Consider the following 19,843-nt stretch of genomic DNA (forward strand, 5'->3'; position numbering starts at 1 on the left):
AGCGCACTTTTTTAATTTCCGAAAGTATTCAAACACTGGTCTTTAATCTCTTAATACCTATGTATATAAGTTGGGCAAGCAATATTGGGTTATGCAGTCGTAGGAGTAGGTTCATCGGTTATGGTCACAGCTGGCGGCGGATCGCCGGCCTTCCGTTGATCCCTAAAGAACTTGACCCACGCGTTCTTATGAAGCTCCATTCCATCGCATAGGCCATACACCTGGGCGAATCCGAAATAGGCAGCAACAGCGGCGACTCCGAAGAGAGGTACCATTATGACTAGTCCTCCCAGGCAGGCGAAGAACACCATGGACACAATGGTCAGGAGTGTTCCTAAAACGAGGCGATTAGAACGTGATCTCTGTTTAACACTATGGAACGCACCTTCTAGCACCAGCAAACCTGTAAAGGTCATAACCATGGTGGCTATTCCAAACCCAAAGATTATAAGGAAGGGCAGCATGAATACAAGACCGCCAGCTAGCAGGCAGATGGCAACGTGCGGATTCCGGGTGCACCAGGCTGCGGTGGCCTCCAGGAAATCATTTCCACCTAGCTCGGACATCACAAAATCTACCAGGCGGCGCAATTGAAGCCCTGCAATATGGAAACATTATAAGAAAGGCAACTTGAACGCATTAACGCAAATCGCAACAATCTCAAACTACGCGGTTTGATGCATAAAACAGGTTAACAACCGTACAGAGCAGTACATATATAAGTAACTAATTGTGGCAATTAGCAATTAAGCGCTTTTACAGATAGTACTTCAACTGGTGGACATACATGACCTGTAGAGAGTCTGGAGCAAACTCTCCAGGAACTGGTCGCCAGTTAGGACTCCTGCACTACGATCGCCTGGGCCTTGTACCTTTACGTGCTCCGGATTGCTCTCCGTTCCCGATCCCGCAGACTTCTTGGCGGTTGCCTCTTTGGCTGCTTTGCGAGCCTTGTTCGAGTGAGCCTGCAGAGTCGATCAAATCAGATCAATTATGAATATAATGTGACATAAAAAACACAAGTGATTAGATGCCGGCTGCCACTGAGTCCGTGAAACGCGACCTTTGACTTGCGATGCCGATTCCGTCCGAATTTTACGGATTCTTCCGAAGACGCCGGAATACCAACTTCACTCACACCCACACCCACCATGTTGCGTGGCTACTGCGAGAATCTCAGGCGGTTGCTGTGCGCATTACAGGAGGAGTCTGTTCCAGGTTCATTCGACTGCTTGAAGCAACAGTAAATGAAAACAATATTAATAAACAAAAAATAATCGACGTCGTAGCCCTGATACTAAATCATCGAGGCAGAGCTGCCACCTTTTTCACTAAATTCGAATTAGACAAAATGCGTTTCTTAATAACGATCTAGCGTGGTTTAGTTTTGCATTTTAATCATAATAAATTTGTTAAAAAAAAATATAAACACTTGATGTTAAAAATAAATTGTATATTTATAGTGACGTGTGACACTTCTTAGCCGCAGGATTAGTGAAGCAGGAATCTAAGTCCATTAAACGGAGGACGCGCCGTAATCCTCTCCGCCACCAAGCGCTCCCCGTGAACAGTCATGCCGCAGCGCAGTTTCTTGGCATGCAGAAAGTTCAGATCGGCGGCCCGCTCTCCACTTTTGAGAGGCAACCAGCCGTACACCTGCGACTCCAGGAGCGGAACCGCTTTTACGAGCTGCCTCTGACGCTCCACATGCTTCTCTGGCCAAGTGTGCCGAAGGTACCTCAAGGTATCCGTCGGTTGGCGTTGCTCATACTGGGCGTAGAACTTCCGGGTTAGCGGATGAACTGGAAGGCAGGAGAAGATCTCAATAGCAGTAGTAAAAAATGTTGTAAAATATTGTACAACTTTCAATGATTAAAGTTTTATTTTTACAGGAGCTTTACCATTCAACAAGCTTGTTCTGAAACATGATATACTAAGCTAACCAGGAATCTCTAGCATACCTTGGCTCACTGGAACAAAGGTTTCGTAAAGTCGGATGTGCCGATTAGATCTATGGATCAGCTCCTTTTCGAAATCGTAGGGCAGCGGTCGGGGATCCCCCTCGCGATGATCCAGTGCGTCGCCATTTTCCTCGCCCTCGTCGGTGGTTTCGAATCCCGGTTTCATACTCGTCCACGTCTACTCTTCTACTCCCCGAAGGAGAGCTCTGTTTACGGAAATCCAGGCAATCCGTCCGCAACGCGTGGCGTGCTCGGTTCGTTTGACTGGCTGCGGACTACGCTGCAGCAAATACACCTCTCCGTCCCTACCTCCCACTATCCCTTTGCCTGCCGCTCACTGCCTGCCTGGCTGTCTTTTCGTTTTGGCAGGAACTTGTACTCATTAAAGTTTTCCCATTGTTGCTGCATGGCAGGCAACGTTAGCAATACTGTACACGCATCCCCACAACGCAGCCCATGGGGCCCAAGGAGTTGCTGCTCCCAACTCCCAGTGGTGTCGATGGCAGTGGTGTGACCCACAATCACAGTTTCGCCAACGTCAGAGGCGCCTGTCGGGCGGATTTCCCCAGCAGTTGCTGTGGGCTGTCCGCGATGTGTGCGATTGGCTCAGGAGAAAGTAAAAGGACGTCAGCCAGTGATGAGACGGAGCACGGGTACTATTCAAGATTGGAATTGGTTGAGGTATACCCAAGTGTACCGAAGGCAAAAGTCATCGATTGATTGGAACTGGAGAACTTATCTCGCTTGTTTAAGGCTAACATACTATTATTGTAAACGATAGGAGCTTACTATACCTTCGCATCACTGCTTCCAACACCCAAGGGCTGGCTCCATTCATGTCGTTGGCGTAATTTACTACAAGCCCAAAACCCGAATCCCTGAAGTAAACAGCAATATCCGAAAATAAACCCATTCGAGCGATTGCCTTTGCGTGTCCAAACAATCGCAGCCACAAAATTATCTAGAGGCAGAGGAGCAGGTGGCCACCACATCCGGCACTTGGCCGCCGCGATTCTCAACATTCGCTTCGGGTTGTGCAACTCTCTCGATTCGTCGTCAATTTCAGACTAATCGAATCTAATTGAATGCATAAATACGGAAATAAATCAATTTAATTACAATACAGCCAACAACAGTCATCGCAAATAGTTTACACGCACACAAGCACTCGAACCATAAATACGATTATTACAGATATAAATTTGTTTAAGCCTTGGTAAGGTATTTAGAAAACCTCCAAAAGTTGCGGGTTCACATGCTAAATAAATTAATTGCCGGCACAAGTAGGACCACTTGAGGTTTCGCACGGTAGAAGGGGTATTCGCACTTGTTCGTCAACTATACATAATTTCGATGATCTATAATCTTATCTTAACTAAGCTATAAGAAATCGCTGGTAGACATGATTGTACAAGAAGTTGAAGTTCCAGGAAATGGTATGCTGGTTTGGTTATTACATATATGTATGCAGTTTACAATTTAAACAAAAATGTAAATGTTTTAAAACGATAGAAAAGTAAAAAGTACAGCACTACAAATATCATGACCGTTAGAGGTGATTGTTCTCTGAGTGAATTGAGATGGAATAAAATCTGCGTGAGACTTATCTATGTGGTTGCCCAGTCACCAGAGCGAATATCTCTAAGTAACTAAATACATATCTACAGATCAGTCGTGTTGGTTGGTGAGGTGGTTGCGTGGCTACAGCCAAAGACACTAGAATAATGTCTTTTTTGGAAAATTTATGTTTCAAATTACAGTAGTTATAACAATTTCCTTTGTATTTGCTTTTATTATTTGAAATGCGCATTATATTCAGCTTTCAGTTAAATTTTTTTTTTTTTTGGTCTTTTCCAATTTCATATTTTTAAAAAGCGCGCACTTTTGGGTGGGAAGAATAGCGCGCCATCATCATATTGCTACGAAATTGGCCACAACTCCAAATATGTAAATTCGTTTCTTCGATCAGAATTGATTTCGGCACGAAAATCGTTTTCTAGCACAAGACGCACACATATACTCGTTCTCGTCTCTTGTTTTTACTCACACAAGCAAGAAAATTCTATTTTTAGATTTTTTACGCTCCCAGCGTAAGCGAGCGGAAAGAGAGCAAATTTGGCCTTCACCAAAAAAGTGGCTGCATAGTGCCAAACCAATGTATGGTCGTTACGCATCTTTTTATTCTAGTGTCTTTGCTACAGCGCTTCAGGATAAAAGTCCCGATAGGCGAATCCCTCAATGTACTCCGGCCGGTGGCAGGCGAACAGATGGTGGGGTAACTCCTTGCGGGCGTGCTTCTCCAGTGCCTTGCGCGTATTTTCCTGGAGTACGGCCTCGTCAAACTTGACGCGCTGCACCGTGGTCTTCCGCAGGATGGTCTGCACCAACTGCGACCACACGCAGCCGGACTCCTCTTCACCCAATCCCGAGCCGTTTTCGGCAAGCTTTCCTTTTTGAATTTGTGTCGACTGCTTCGCTTCCTGGCTCGGCTCCGGCTTCTGTGCTGGCGCCGCCACTTGGGCTTGGGTTTGAGTATAGACTGTAGACGCATCTGCATTGGCGTCCTGAGAGTCGACAGTGGCCTCTTTCCTTTTGGGTGGCGGAATGTCCTGCATGAGCGTCTGTAATCGGTCCACTGTCTCCGCCATTCGTTTCCGAAAGTCCACTATTCGACGGGCGTAGCTGAAGAGGTCACGCTCCTCCGCCAACTTAAATGGCCTTTTCCGTGCTTCCTGACTTAGTTCTGCGTCTTCCAAAAGTGGGTGAATGCGCACGCCGGCCTCCGAAGTGCCACTGAGGTAGATTCGGATAGCAAATTCCTGCATGGCCGAAGTATTGACCATGGCTATGGCATAGGCATTACGTGCTTTCAGAATAACTTTTCTTATATTAACCAACTGGGGCGAGGAGGTATTGGACACTCTTGTTTCGAGATCTTGTGGATCTATATGCTCCAAGTGAGCCGACTTATCCAGGCTATCCAACACCTCTGTCAAATGGCTAGGTATCCGGTCACCGTCCGCCGGAAAAGTTAGCAAACCTAATCCTTGAATCACTCGGATGTTGGCCACATATTGCTGCTGAAGTTCGTACAGCTGCCAAAGGGTTCTCATTCGAGACTCATACTCTTTTTGGGCACCTGTGCCCAATACACTACTCATATTAGAATCGTACAGTTGCAAGCCCTGTATAAAGGCTACATCCATGGTATAGTTGGCCATGAAGGTCTTTACATAATTAAGAGCCTCGGAGGCGCTTGCAAAACTCTCCCGTCGCTGCGCAAAGAATTCATCCAGATCGCTGACTGTCAACTGGTTTCGGGTCACCACTTTTCTGTGCAGGCTCTCGTTTACCTCCCGCTCCTCGCGTATCTGCTCGAAGTTGCTCACCAACAGATCGCCGGCGGGCTGTTGAAACTCGTCGAACACCTCAATATCTACGGCCATGGTAGTGCTTGCGCCGGATTGCTCGCGTTCCTGCTCTTTTCCAGAGTCCTGCGCCTGCACATTCTCATCCTCTTTATTAAAGAACTCGTTGTTCTCTGGGTGACACTGGGGAACCCACTGTTCCTGAAGAGCTACCTGCCGCTTTTTGCTCCTTTCCAATATCGCCCGCGGACTAAATCGCTGTAGATCCAGAGAGGTGTAGATGTCCTCGTTGTGGGCGTGGCAACAGTGGAGGGCTGACATGTCCATGGGATGAGCCTCTGTGTTGAAAATGTAGGCACCGGCCTGTACCACGCACACATCATCCTCGGTTGACAACAGCTCGCCTCCGGACCCATCGTTGTGCAGGAAGTTTTCCTCGTCAAACAGCAGATAAAGGTACTTGCTTGTTTCCGCCAGGAAGAATGACTCCATGCGATTCTCCTTTTCGTGGGTGACAACATTGCGAATCTGGAAAATTAGGCAAGCATATATTAATTAGTTTTAAGTTCTTAAAAAGCTTATTCACAGAACTTCTTACCGTTGCATATCCGCATTTGGTTTTGGCACTGAACTCCAAGGTCTCCAGCATGTGCTCCCCAAACTCTAGAAGATACTCGTTTCCTGTGGCTCGGTAGAGATACATAGCTGACTCGATCAGCTCCGGTCGCAGGGGGTATACCTCCCGATTCGGCGATGCCTCCCCAGCAGCGATGTTATAAAACTCTGGCAGAAAGCCGTACTTCTTCCAGACCCCAATGTACCGTGATATGGTGCGCAAGGCCGGCTCCGTGTCGCCAATAATGCTCAGGATGCCGGGCCAAAACGCCTCCAGGGACTGAAAGACGGGAAGGGTGACGCGGCCTTTGTTCATGCCTACCCACACGTACCAGTCCTCCTTGCGCATATACTTATCAATGGCCGCGCGAGCCTCGTGGAATAACTCCAATAGTTCCGGGCGATTGAGCAGGACAGATGCCTTTACTAGGTATTCAAAAAGGGAATCCACTCCTGCTCCGATACCAGAGTCGAGTGCGGTCCAACGACCGCTCTGCACGTCGATGTGATTGCCAAAGAGTCCAATGGGCGAGCGATATGCCCATAGAGCAAGCACCGCCTTCAGAGCAACATCCTCGTAGATGGTTTTCCCGGTCAACCGGCTGAGGGTGCCAAATTCGATGAGGAATGTCCCCACGCCCGCCGTACAGGTTATGGAGGTCTCGCCCTTGGGCACGCCATAGCGCAGGTTCACCGTGCCATAGGGCATCCCTGTGTTCGTGACGAAGGCTGGCAATAATCGCCGGGCCACATCCTCAGCCAGTCGCAGCAGAGGTCCCTTGCAGGGCCATCCTGGCTCTAGCTCTACGCCAGCCCGCTTGGAGAGCAGATGCGCGGACAGCAGCCCGCCCACGATGCGGATGTTTGTTTCGAACACGGACACGTTGATGTCCCTGTCAAAATCCATCTTCTCCTCGAGCAGTCGTGCCGCGCGGCGGAATTCCGTGAAATTGCCCATGGTGGCCAGAGTGTCCAGAGCGTCGATCAGTGTCAAGGAGTAGCTGCCCCAGGTGTCGTGGCCATCGCAAGTCAGCGGACGTAGTTCATCGTAGTTGGAGGCGTGGCGCAGGTAACCATCGTATGCGTGCTGGAACATGCGCCGCACATCCTCCCTGCAGATTGCATTGATTGGTTAGGATTAGTATGTCCGAAATTAGCCCTAGCAGTGACCCACCTCAGTTCCAACTTTCTTGCCTTGGAATACTGCTTCTGCCCGCTGACACCGTTGGACAGCAGGACGAGGAGTACCGCGCAGATGAGGGTGCACGGATAGCCGGTGTTCCGGGTTTGCTGCTGCATCGTGGGACAGTCAATCAATCAGGGCCGCTAATTCAATTATGGGCATGGTCAGCGTTCCATAGCCAGCGTGGATGTGGGATGCGTGGAAGTCAAATGCGGCTACGTTGACGCAAAATCACAACAAGGGCTGATACGGTGGTGGCATCGACCGTCGAATGCCCTACGAATTCCATTCGGTGAGTGTTTTTTTATAGAGCGCCTAGAGAAGCAAGCGGGGGAAAGAGCACAAACCAAAGGGCTTTTTTAAGGTGACAACCAAACGCGATAGGCTAACAAACACTGTATTTTTCGCCAATTCTAAAGTACGTTAATTGTACCCAACAAAGCCCCCAACAATCGGATATGTCATATCGTAGGGTGCAATCAGCTGTTGCTGATCGAATAACTAGCGAAAGGGTGGTCAGATCGAATTTGGATGGTGGCCATTGCTTGTTAAAGAACAGAACAGACGTAAAATCAGCGCGGCAAAATAAAAGTCGGGCTGGAAAAACTAAACGTAAATTTCTTTAAAAATTCAGAAAGTTTGTGGTGAAAAATATACCGATTGTTTGTGACTGCTTTGCGCGGCACGCGCTCATTTATACTTTTATTTGCGCCGAGTTGGCAGCACGGATCAGTTTTTTTTTTTGGCCATTCAAAAGTGTGTGGTTTGTACGGGTAAAAAGTGATTTAAATTCAAAATATTCAGCGAAACGACCGCCTCCAATAGAAGGAATTGTACCCTATGGTAAGTAACTGCCTTCTGCTCCCGTTTCACACCCGGACTTCCTCCGGATGAGCTGACCAAGAAATCCGCAGCCTTTGTTACGCTTCCGACCGCGGATTGCAGTTCTGGCGGTGGGCAGCGATGTGTTTCGGTTTTGAATCATTCTCCGCGTGGGATAACTCAGAAAGGCGGTCGATTATTACCTCGCGGAGTCACTGCATCACGGCCCGTGTGCCTTTTGTACTCCGCGAAAGGCGTCCGTTTAAATGCAATCGCGTATGCTTAATTGTCCGTTGGGCAAAAAGTAACAACATTGTGGGTATACATGCGGGATTGCCTCTGGCTGGCCAAAAACCATATCGAAACCATTCCGTTGACCGTAGACATAAGCGTGTGCCATTTGGGGTCTGGAAATCGTGTTTCCACCCAGTTGCTTGCATATTTATAAACAATTAATGAAAAATATTAAATTTTTTGGTCAGGGTTGTCGGCCCTCGCATGGCATCGATAGCAGAGCGTCCGGAGTTGCGGTTGCAACCCTGTCCGCTCACGCCAACCTATCGAAAAATTTTACTCCACGGTCGATAAAATATTTTCGTTGCTTTTTTTCACACTCGTGTAAAAAAAGGAAATAGCTAGTAAATCGAAAGTACAGTGCAGTGTTTTGATTCCGTGGAGTGCATGTTCCAGCGGAAAGTGTGTGTAACAAATATGAGCAGTTCGCAAAAGTGGCGAGCAAAAGCAATAACAAAGTAGCAACAGCAACGCAACGTGTGTGTGTTGTAAGCATCTGTACAGCGGAAAGGTGTTAGTGTGTTGGTGTGCTCGGGGGGTGGTGTGCGTTTCGCCCGTCCCGTGTCCATAAATTAGAATCAAATCGAATCGAAATCGACATTGAAGTCCGCTGCTCCGCCACCGCGATGTCCGTCGACCAGGATCAATAAGCAGCGTCACCACCAGTAGCGGACCATCATTAAGTTCTCCATATCGAGAGCAGGCTGACTCGGAATCGAACTCGGATTCGGAATTGGAATTGGCATCGCAATCGGAATCCATAGCGGAGGAATCACGCGCGGCAGACAGCCCAATACGGAAAACTGCTGAAAAATGTTAGCTAAATGCCCAGTTATCTACAATTATTATGGTTTGTCCCTGTGTGCGTGCCCAGGTTGAAGGTGTGTGTGTTTGTGTGTGCGTGCGTGCGATAGCAGAGGCAAAATCCGCTCAAATTGCGATGCCAAATAGTCGGACAATTAATTGATCTTTCAATTGGCGACAGCAGGCGCCCTCCCATATACCCATCTCCGCACGAAACCCGATATATATCCGCGGATCGGCTCTCTGCTTTCGCCACTGTCGCCCGCCGCACATATGTATTGTATAACCCTTGTTTATCTTTGGACAATCCGATTCCGAGGTGGAGTGGAGTACAGTGGAGGCTGGCCAAGGTGGACACACGTGCTGATAAGGTGCCGGGGGCTGGAACGAGTGTCACCTGTAAGGCGGTCTTATCTGAAGAGCTTTGCAGGTCACTCCGACTGACAAATTCACCTGCAAGCTAGGAGGGGAAAACCCTGTGAAGAACTCACTAACACGATAAAGTCAGATTCCTAAGAGATTGATATAACTATAACACACAGAAATCACTATCAGGCCAGAGAACCAGCTCGTAAGACCCAAGACTAGCTATACCAAATAATCTATCCATAAAAATAGGAAGTTCTTATCTAATCTCATACTCTTGTTTAAGATTTAAGATGGATCTCTATAAATACCTACGTATTTACAACCCAATTTATTATGCTTCTCCTGTAATTGTTCTCAGTGACCAAAAAATCGTCAGTTAAGCATATTAAAAAAAAAAGTGTTTCCAATGGTTGCACTTTGTTCCTTTAATTGTTATTATAATGTTTACAAATTGCATAAGCTGTAAATGTAAACTTAGCTCAGTTCGACTTCGCTTATTCCCGAAGAGTCTGTTTAAACACTCAACAGGAAATGAGCTTGTTTATAAAACGTTAGGCAACATTACCCCTTTTGGCATTCATATTTTCCATTAAGAACGCCATATAAATTCAGTTTTCAATTTACATTGGACAGCTGTGGGTTGTAGAGCACTATTAGCTGCTAGGAAAGCAAGTCGAATAAAATGATGATGAGAAATCAAAAAATTCGAAAGACCTTGGGTGAGTCACTGACTAGCAGCTTTCACTGTACCATCCACGCACTCAAAGCCGACCCCAACTGGAGTTCATACACACACAGGGGCAACCATACATAATCCACATCCACTAGGTGGAAGTAAGCAAATGTTTACTCAATAACCATTCTTGCAGAGGCCGCAGTCGCAGCAAAGCAACGATCACCAGCGACACGAGCAGGGAGCAGAAGGAAGCCGGCGGAGGAGGAGAAGAAGGAGAGCCACCGCACAGATTGGGTAAAGCGCACCACCATGGTGAGTACCAATCTGGTGGTGCCAGTGGTGCTGTGGGGTCCCACCGCTCCCACGCACTGCATCTCTAGCGTGTTCCTCTCGGACGATCAGTTTACCCTGGTCACCGGCTGCTACGATGGACAGATCTGCCTTTGGCAAGTGGAGCCCACCACCCTGAAGATGTCGCCGCGGTGCCTCTTGGTGGGCCATTCGGCGCCCGTTTTATGCTTAGTGCGAGCCTCGCTTCTGCCGGAGAACAACTTCCTCGTCAGCTCGTCTGAGAACGGAGAGATGTGCACCTGGGATCTTACGGACGGCAAGTGCATGGAGGCAGTCAAGCTTCCCCAGGTACACACCCAAATCCAGAGCTACCACACCGCTAACAGCGAGGATGTGCGCCTCTTTTGCATTGGCTACTATGCTGAAATCATGGTCATGGATCCGTTCAGCCTAGAGGTGATTTACGTGCTCAGCTCAAAGGTCAAACCGGATTGGATATCCGCTATTCACGTACTGCGTCCCATGCGTCGCAAGGATGACGTAGTGTTGGCCATCACCACCACCGGAACCGTGAAGGTCTGGACTCTGACGGGCAACGAGAACAAACACGCGGAACCCATTTACGAGAACGAATCCAAGGAGATCCGCTGCCTGAATGCCATCACCATGAATTGCTGCGCCCAGAACCAGCGCACAGTGCTCTTAGTTTGTACCAAATACTGGCAGATCTACGATGCCGGCGACTTCACTGTACTCTGCTCCGTAATCGCTCCGGCAAGGGAACGTTGGCAGGGCGGCGACTTCATCACCTCCGACCGGGTAATGCTATGGACAGATGAGGGAAAGGGCTACTTGTACAAGCTGCCCGCAAACTGCATTCCCGACAACAAGGAGTTTCACTCGAAGAGTGTGGTCAGGGATGCACCTTACCTCTACTACGTGTTGCAACACGCCGGTGATAAGGTGCTGTCGTGCCCCCCAGCCATGAAGTTGCTTCAGGGCGCCGGTGGCCAGCACAATCTTCTGCGCGGAGACTCCGAGGGATACATCTCTGTGTGGAATGTACCGGAGGTGCCGTTAGACAATATTAGCATACTGCAGGCCAAACAGATGCCGCCGCGACCCCTCAAGCCGCACGTGTGCACTTCGTTGGTCGAGGCGTGGTCCATAATGGATCCACCACCCGTGGGCATCCTGGATCAGCTGTCCCGCATCACAGAGTCGCCGGTGAAGCTCACCTCGAGCATCTATCTGCCACAGCAGAGTCGCCTGGTGATCGGACGCGAGGATGGCAGCATAGTCATAGTGCCAGCCACCCAGACAGTAATGATGCAGCTGCTGGTAGGCATCAAGCAGAACTTCAGCGATTGGCCCTCGCATCAGATCCTCTACGGTCATCGTGGAAGGGTCAATTGCCTGCTGTGCCCCTCGATGATTCACTCGAGATACGAGAAGTCGCATCTACTTTCCGGCGGCATCGATTTCGCCGTGTGTCTGTGGGATCTGTACAGCGGCAGCTTGCTGCATCGGTTTTGCGTTCATGCGGGTGAGATCACACAACTGCTGGTGCCGCCAGAGAGCTGTAGTCCAAGAATCCTGAAATGTATATGTTCGGTGGCCTCGGACCATTCCGTTACGCTAGTGTCCCTTCAGGAGCGCAAGTGTGTGACCCTGGCAAGCAGACATCTATTCCCTGTGGTTACCATTAAATGGCGTCCCCTGGACGACTTTCTAATCGTAGGCTGTTCCGATGGCAGCGTGTACGTTTGGCAAATGGAAACGGGTCACCTCGATCGAGTGCTTCACGGGATGCTGGCAGAGGAAGTCCTTTCCGCTTGCGATGAACAGGCGGAGGATGGCGGCTCGGGTGGCGGCGGCGGTGGTTCCAATGGTGCATCTGCCAGCGAGATGGGTATGGCCAATCCGGCGGTGCACTTCTTCCGTGGCCTGAAATCGCGCAACATGAATGCAATCCGTCATGCTACCCAGCGCGGGATTACGCAGCTCCAGCAACTTCAGGGTCATAACCAAGGAAACTTCGACTTCCTGATGAAGCACCGCAGCAATCCTTTGGTGATCCAGGGTCTTCGTACTAATCCAAAGGACGCGGAGAGCCACATCCTTTTCTTTGACATCGAGGGACTGATCTTTGAATTGCATAGCGAGGAATACGCACAGATGACACCAGCTACCTTGGAATCACTTGGTGTCCACCTGCAGAATCCCAAAGATGGCAAATCGATGCATTTGGATGCTAGCAAGAAGATCGGTGACTTCTTCAACAAGGTGAAGAACAAGGCCGTGGATGTGGAGAAGATCCTAAAGGACAAAGACAAACACGGGCTGGTGCAGAAGTTCAAGGAGAAAACTGAGATTGTCGAGAAGAAAGTACAGGCCAAGGTGGAGAGCCTGCAAAAGGCAGTAGAGCCGCACGAAGAGCAGCAGGACCTGAAGAGCAAAATCGCTTCCAAGATGGAGGTCACGCATGTTATGGAGGTAGCCCAGCTACTTCTTTCGCTGCTCCATTCCTGGGGCCTGGATCCACATCTAGACAAGATGTGCGAGACGCGCTTGGGCCTGCTTAGACCCATTGTTCCCATCTCATACGGAGTGCTTTCCAAGGCCGGCTATATGTCGCTGCTGCTACCCACATGGCAGAACAACTATGCCATACCACCCGGAATCCAGCTTCCCTCCAGCTCCAAGAAGCGCCCGCTGCCAGAGGAGCTGCAGCGCTTGGAGCATCTCACGGCTGTTTTCACATCCCGTCTGCATTGGGAGCTCAGCACTACGTTGACCACTAACCATATTCTCGCGCTGGTGGCCATGTCCAACACGCTGCTGTCGATGAGCGCGGCCTCCTTTCTGCCGGACAGCGAGAAGCACAAGAAGCTGCAGCGCTTGGCCCAGCGCACGGACTCCACATTGAGCAACGAGGAAGAGCGCGAGGAGCTGATGGCCCACCACATCTCTCAGATCAAGCACGCCTGGAGCCTGCTTGCTACCCACCATTGCTTCCTGTTGCCCGACAAAATTGAGGCCCTGGAGCCCAAGAAATTCAAGCGTCCACAGGTGGAAATGATGGTCAAGCGCTGGCAGCATCACTGCATAGAGATCAGGGAGGCGGCCCAGCAGATCCTTTTGGGCGAGCTTACCCGGATGGGCAAGAAGGGTCGCAAGCAGCTAGTCGAGAGCTGGGCACAATACCTGCCACTCTACACGCACACCGAGCCCATAGTGGGAGCCCAACAGCAGTTGGCCCTGATAAGCCAGCCGGCAAGCGGAGGAGCTGGCTCGGGATCGGGCGGCAATGGAGGGGTGGGCGTCGGAGGCTCCGGAGGCGGTGCTGCTGGGAGTGGTAGCGGACCAGGTGGCAGCGTTCCTGGGGGAGATGCCCACCAAGATGAAGACTACGAAGAGGAAGAGGAGGAGATTATACGCAAACCATCCAGCTTGTCGGAGCTAAAGCGCAAACAAACTACGGCAGTAATCCTACTGGGTGTTATAGGAGCAGAATTTGGACAGGATATATCCCAGGAGTCGCCAAATCACCGTGGAAGTATTAGCATGGCCACGGGAGCTAATCTAACCAGTGGAGTTGCTGGCGGGGAACGCCGAAAATCCAGTGTCGTGGAGGGCTTCGGCATAGCCAACAATCTAGCCCGTCTTACTTCAATGGCCCTGGCTCACCTGCTGTACGCACCACCATCTCCCAAGCTGCCGCAATACACGCCACTGCGCCGGGCAGCCATCGATCTATTGGGTCGTGGATTCACCGTGTGGGAGCCGTACCTGGATGTGTCCAAGGTGCTCCTCGGCCTGCTGGAGATTTCTTGCGAGGGCAAAGCAGTGCCAAATCTGAACTACAAACTCCCACTAACCCCGCAAGCTGATGCCTGCCGAACCGCCAGGCATGCTCTGCGTTTAATAGCCACCGCTCGGCCGGCGGCGTTCATCACTACGATGGCGCGCGAGGTAGCCAGGTACAATACGATGCAGCAGAACGCGCAGTCCATCAACACGCCGCTCACCCAGTCCGTTCTGCACAAGGCCAAGGGCGAGATTCTGCAGTGCGTTGAGATGCTAATCGACAAGATGCAGTCGGAGATCGCCGGCCTCCTTGTGGAGGTGATGGACATCGCCCTGCACTGCGTGGACGGCAACGAGCTGAAGAACCGCGGCCTGGCGGAGCTGTGTCCTGCCATCTGCAAGTTTAACCAGATCTCGCACTGCGCCCAAACACGCCGCATCGCCGTGGGCGCCAATAGTGGCAACCTTGCCATATACGAGCTGCGCCAGAACAAGTGCCAGATGATCCCGGCCCACACGCATCCGATCACCTCGCTGGCCTTCTCGCCGGACGGCAAGTACCTGGTCTCGTACTCCTGCGCAGAGAACCGCCTCTCCTTCTGGCAGACCTCAACGGGGATGTTCGGACTGGGCCAGTCGCAGACGCGCTGTACGAAGGGCTACTCCACGGCCCCCATTCCGGATGTGTCGCGCCTGAATCCGATGCGCCTGGCCAAGCTAGTGTGGATCAACAATCGCACGGTGACCCTCATGCTGGCCGACGGATCCGAGACGCGGTTCAATGTCTAAGGTGAAGGAGCGATGATAATGGAGTAGTCAGTCCTGCGGGATGTATAGCATGTTATTAGGCAATCATTGCGGGCTTCAGAGCAGCACTTCGGAGGAGCAGAACGAGGAGGACGACTCGGCGGTGGAGCAGGAGGAGCTAGAGGAGCAGAAACGACAAAACAATAATAATTCGAAAATAAAAGTGTGGTAATGTATGGCGTTTCGTTGAGTAGTTAAGGTAATTGAAACGAAGAAAAGCTTAGCAACATTAAGTCGAAACGAAAAGGAAAGCAAAGCTAGGGCAAACGGGAAGCTAAGCGAAGTTAGTTCAAGCGAAAATTCACAACACATTTTGTTATTTATTTATATACTTACCCTAAATATCTGTACTATATCTGTATCTGTATCTAATCCGTATCTGTATGTATTTTAATGTATTACACGATTTTAATATGTCTCTTATTCGCCCCTCTGCGTCCATTTTCATTTTTAGTGCCTAACTTTTACCCATACTCTTAGAACACGTATTTCTGTTTCTGTTTCTGTTTGTCGTTAATTTCCAATGCGGAAAAAAGAATAACTAAATCCAAATCCAAATATTAACAAAGCAAACAACAATTAACCAGATATGCAAGCAAACACAACTACACGAGAAAAGCAAAGGAAATGAAAAACGAAAAAAAAACAAAGAATGAAAAGCTGTTATTATTATTACACAACTATTATTATTACTATTGTATGCTACTATTATTATTATTATTGATATTTGTTATGCCTAATGTATTGTTATATATATATCTAAAATAAACCTAAACAATTGTATTGAGCAAGTAACGAAGCGAAGGCCAAGCAACCAGAGTTTCCTCGAACGAGGATTAAACAACTAGTGAGCGTAGTTTTTTTTTACACTACATTATAACCATTGTAACTCCCATATATCTTTCTTTCGATGTTATATTTATGCTTAGGCCTGTGTAAAAAGTCATATTGTCCTGTGTTGTTGTGGCTTGGGCATCCTGTTCACAAAATGCTTGCCACAAAACACACACACAACACACACAGTTCATTTGCGGCGTTAATGTTAATGTGCATCGAGCAGATGGCGGTATTTGGAGCCTTGGAAGCCAGCCAGCCAGCCTCCTGGTCAACTGGTTAACTGGTAACTGGGCAACAGAAGTGCCTGCAGCTGTACGGGAGAACTACTTATCCTAACTATAGATATAATAATGCATACATATATACCCAACTGAATTTGCAATATGTGTTCGTTTACGTATCCAATACAACACAGCAAACACACGTGTAACTATGTGAGAGAGTTAATTGAATTGTGCTTAATTTCAATTGCAAATGATATATATTCATATATATGTGAGGACACGAGCATACTTATATACGAGATCCTTCAATCAAAGTATTACACAAACAAAAGAAACGAAGCAACTATAACAATTATGTACGGAGTATACAACAAATAAAGTCAAGAAACATCTGCAAATTCTGCTTCCCTGTACTTTCGATTGGTGGGGCCACCGCTTCCGTTGGAGCGCACCTGGCATTGTGGGGGAGCCCTGTTGGCGAGCCTAGATTAAACGGTTATAGTCGCCCAGATTCTCACCTGATAAACTGTGCTCCTTGAATTTCAGCTTACCGGCCGTCCAGCGAGAATGTCCGTTGCAGTAAACCAAAAAGGCTGGGGCAAGAAGGCAGGAGCTTCCGTATCCGACTCCGCAATTCGTACACAGTCCGCTCTCAGCGAGGGGGGTGAGTCCATTGACGTCCGGCCGATGGAGCACGACGAGGAAATCAATCGCGAAGTTCTCAACCCCGACGACGACGAAGAGATGGAGGAGGATGAGGAGCACGTCGACGAAGAGGACGATGACGAGGAGCCGGATAGCAACGAGAACAGCGTACCGGAGGAGCAAGTAGAGCCGCCGGCCTTCAGCCTAGCGACGCTGGGACTCCAACGCGTGGGCAGCGCACCGCCGCCCAAGCCCAAAGTCCAGAAGGTCCCAATCCCGACCCTAAACGCCCGTGGAATGCCTGCTCGGATACGAAAAAAAAATCGTCTCTTCTACGACGAGAACATCATCAACGATGACAAGCCGCTGCGCATGAGCTTGGCACCCAAAAAAACGCCCGGCAGACCGCCGCAGTCTGCCGGCGGTGGCTCTAGCCAAAAGATCCCGCTCACCCCATCGAAGGTGCTGAAGAAGCGCAAGGGAGTGGTCTCCCGCTACATGCGTTCCAGTGAGCAGGGACCCAACTCCGTTTCGGCCAGCAATCAGCCCCAGCAGTTGGGCAGACACAGGAAGGCGACGCCATCGAAGAGCCAGTCGGTGGGCAGCAAGCTGGGCTCAGGAGGACCGAAAACAGGGCGGGGAGCCCATTTCATTGGAAAGGGTAGCGCTGCAGCGGTGGCTGCAGTAGCGGCCGCCGAGGAGGAAGCTAACCAGGCAGAGGCTGCAGCGTTGGCGAACAAGCGGTTGGGCCAGTCCATTGGCCTTCGGCTGCGCAATCTGCTCAAGTTGCCCAAAGCGCATAAGTGGGCCATAGCCGAGTGGTTCTACTCGTACGTTGACAAGCCGCTATTCGAATGCCGTGATGAGTTCATGAACCATGTGAATGAGCTGGCACCCAGGCTGGGCACACGGAGCCTCATTCGCCACGAGTGGATGAATATTAGGCGGAGGATGGGCAGGCCGCGGCGCTGCTCCGCAAAATTTTTCAGCGAGGAGCGCAAGGAGTTGGACCGAAAGCGCCAGCTGATCCGGACCCTGCAATCGCGGAAGCCAGGCGAGTTCAAGGACTCCGTGTCCATGCTATCGGACATGCCTGAGAAAATACCGATGACACTGCCGCTGGGCACCAAGGTCACTGCCAGATTAAGATCTCCCCAGGACGGGATCTTTGCGGGCACAGTGGCCGCCTACGACTCACTAAACGCCATGTACCGAGTGACCTTCGAACGAGTCGGCTTGGGCACACACGCCATCCCAGACTACGAGATTGTGTCGGAGAACTTTCACGAGATGCTGCCGCTGCACAGCTTCACCAAGGACTTCCGGCCGAACTTGATGAGCATCTATCAAACGAATAACCTCGGCTTCACCACCAATCTGGGCTTCACGGCCCATCTTACCAACAACTATCTGCAAAAGAAGGAAAAGGTAGTCGGCGGAGCTGGAGCGGGATCATACTACTTCAAACCTGAGAAGCACCTGGCCACCAATAATGCGGCTGCGCGAAATGCGCTCAGCATGAAGCTGAACAAGAGTGATCCCCTGCTGGGACAGGATTCGATGGGCGTGAGTCCCATTCGGCAGCAGTTGGCGCGACATCGCGGCTACTCCACCTCGCTGTTGGAGCATCTGGTGCGCCTGGAGAAGTACATTGCAGTTAAGGCGGATCGAATCCAGCGGCTCAACAAGATGAACGCCACCGCCGAGCTGGCCATGGGCGATATGATAAGCCATGACGAGAATGGGGATCGCCATCGCCGACAGATTGCAGACAACTTCCAGCGGCAGTATGCCTTCAACATCGTGACCATCGAGCGCATCAACGCCGAGCTCATGTTCGAGCTCACCAAGGTGCAGGAGCTGTCCTCCAGCCTGACACGCAATCGCAATGTCCAGGCCATGATCTCGCCGACATATTTGCGCGAGGAGTGCCGCGCCAAGGCGTCACAGACGGTCGACGAGATCAACAAGGGCATGGTGAAGAATCCGCGGATGATAAAGCTGCTAAAGAACCTGACCACGCTGCTGATCGTGACCCAGAATCTCGGCGGCGACTGCGAAGTGAGAGAGGTTAACGAGGTGCTCGAAGGCTGCCTCGAGGAAGTGCGCAGCAATCTAATCTGCAGCGAACACCGCGAGGTGTTCCAGATGAGTGTCCAGGGACGGCTGGAGTACATAGCCATGGACATCAGCAGACGCTTGGAGGAGAAGAGCTTGAGTCGCGTGGCGGATGGCGATGAAGATATGAAATCGCTGAAATCCGAGAACGAGATCGATGAGAACCATGTGCAGGATCACAAGCAAGGGGCAGATGAGGAGCCCGCCGCAGATACCTCCAAGATGAAAGCGAAAGGCAGTCCAAAGCAGGAAGCAGGGAAGGAGGACAGCGAAGATGACAAGAAGGACTACAGTAGCCAGCCAATGGACACGGACACAGAGAAGGAAGAGAAACTGGAATCTGGCGGGTCGGAAAATGCAGGGTATGCGAGCCAGCAAGGACAAGACGAGGATCAGAACACACAGGAGCAGCACCTGGAGCCGGAGGAGCAGCATTTGGACCCGGAGGAGCAGCGCCTGGACTTGGAGGAGCAGCACCTGGACCTGGAGGAGCAGCACCTGGACACGGAGGAGCAGCACCTAGACACGGAGGAACAGTCACTCAATCCGGCTGTGACCGAGGACACGCAGATCACCATTGAGTCGATGAAGGAATCTGATGAGGAGTTTCAATCGGCCGCCGAGACCGAGGAGGACGACATGGTCGGCCTGATCATGGAAGGAGAGGGGGAAGAGGAGTTTGTGTACGATAAGGAGCTGTAGAGGACCGATGGCCAATATCCGCATCTTTAGTCTCTTTTCTACGCCGGCCTTCTGGACTTTAGGTTTAGGTAAAGTTTTCGTGAAAAGTTTTGAATATAGTTTTGAAATAGGAAATGTAACGAAATAATCCGCACATTTTTCGGATTCAATTTATTTTTTTTTTTAATACCAGAGCTTTGTGGGAAATTCTATTTAAAATTTCTCAGAAAGCATTGGTACTATTACCCTTTTTTAAATATTGCATTGACTGTGTAAGAAAGTTGAATAACAAGTTTGTAGCAAGTCTTCAATAAACAGGAAAAAAAAAATTTTTTTAC

General features: G+C 50.1%; 5 protein-coding genes and 1 long non-coding RNA gene across 8 annotated transcripts; 3 read left to right on the forward strand and 3 right to left on the reverse strand.

Moving 5' to 3' along the window:
• Position 1: 1 nt before the first annotated feature.
• Positions 2-1,304, reverse strand: LOC6724898. Of its 2 annotated transcripts, none has more exons than XM_016173122.3 (4): positions 1,064-1,286; positions 788-965; positions 386-598; positions 2-334 (listed from the first exon to the last, which is right to left on the reverse strand). In XM_016173122.3, exons 1-4 carry the CDS (start codon positions 1,151-1,153, stop codon positions 90-92), a joined length of 726 nt encoding a protein of 241 aa, XP_016037737.1. In that variant the 5' UTR covers positions 1,154-1,286; the 3' UTR covers positions 2-89. The 2 variants fall into 2 exon arrangements, with proteins under 2 accessions (XP_016037737.1, XP_002105936.1); XM_002105900.4 differs by having other exon boundaries at positions 4-334; positions 1,151-1,304.
• A 52-nt stretch (positions 1,305-1,356) lies between these two features.
• On the reverse strand, positions 1,357-2,934 carry LOC6724899. Its single transcript, XM_002105901.3, has 2 exons — positions 1,962-2,934; positions 1,357-1,802 (listed from the first exon to the last, which is right to left on the reverse strand). Exons 1-2 carry the CDS (start codon positions 2,125-2,127, stop codon positions 1,492-1,494), a joined length of 477 nt encoding a protein of 158 aa, XP_002105937.1. The 5' UTR covers positions 2,128-2,934; the 3' UTR covers positions 1,357-1,491.
• Positions 1,694-3,467, forward strand: LOC120285284. 2 transcript variants are annotated; one of them, XR_005544537.2, is made up of 2 exons: positions 1,694-1,834; positions 1,893-3,467. It is a non-coding gene; the product is annotated as an uncharacterized LOC120285284 (long non-coding RNA). The 2 variants fall into 2 exon arrangements; XR_005544536.2 differs by having other exon boundaries at positions 1,724-1,843.
• Positions 3,056-7,259, reverse strand: LOC6724900 (ER degradation-enhancing alpha-mannosidase-like protein 2). The gene is made up of 3 exons (XM_002105902.4): positions 7,119-7,259; positions 5,928-7,056; positions 3,056-5,857 (listed from the first exon to the last, which is right to left on the reverse strand). Exons 1-3 carry the CDS (start codon positions 7,241-7,243, stop codon positions 4,157-4,159), a joined length of 2,955 nt encoding a protein of 984 aa, XP_002105938.2. The 5' UTR covers positions 7,244-7,259; the 3' UTR covers positions 3,056-4,156.
• Positions 7,260-7,837: 578 nt separating this feature from the next.
• LOC6739935 lies at positions 7,838-19,842 on the forward strand. Its single transcript, XM_016181000.3, has 2 exons — positions 7,838-7,970; positions 16,608-19,842. The coding sequence occupies exons 1-2, from the start codon at positions 7,968-7,970 to the stop codon at positions 19,524-19,526; spliced, it is 2,922 nt and encodes a 973-aa protein (XP_016037741.1). The 5' UTR covers positions 7,838-7,967; the 3' UTR covers positions 19,527-19,842.
• LOC27206583 (WD repeat-containing protein 7) lies at positions 8,462-16,459 on the forward strand. Its single transcript, XM_016180999.3, has 2 exons — positions 8,462-9,058; positions 10,286-16,459. Exon 2 carries the CDS (start codon positions 10,402-10,404, stop codon positions 14,980-14,982), a length of 4,581 nt encoding a protein of 1,526 aa, XP_016037742.1. The 5' UTR covers positions 8,462-9,058; positions 10,286-10,401; the 3' UTR covers positions 14,983-16,459.
• Position 19,843: the final 1 nt, after the last annotated feature.

Source organism: Drosophila simulans, chromosome X, assembly GCF_016746395.2.
Source record: "Drosophila simulans strain w501 chromosome X, Prin_Dsim_3.1, whole genome shotgun sequence".
Classification (NCBI taxonomy): Eukaryota; Metazoa; Arthropoda; class Insecta; order Diptera; family Drosophilidae; genus Drosophila; species Drosophila simulans.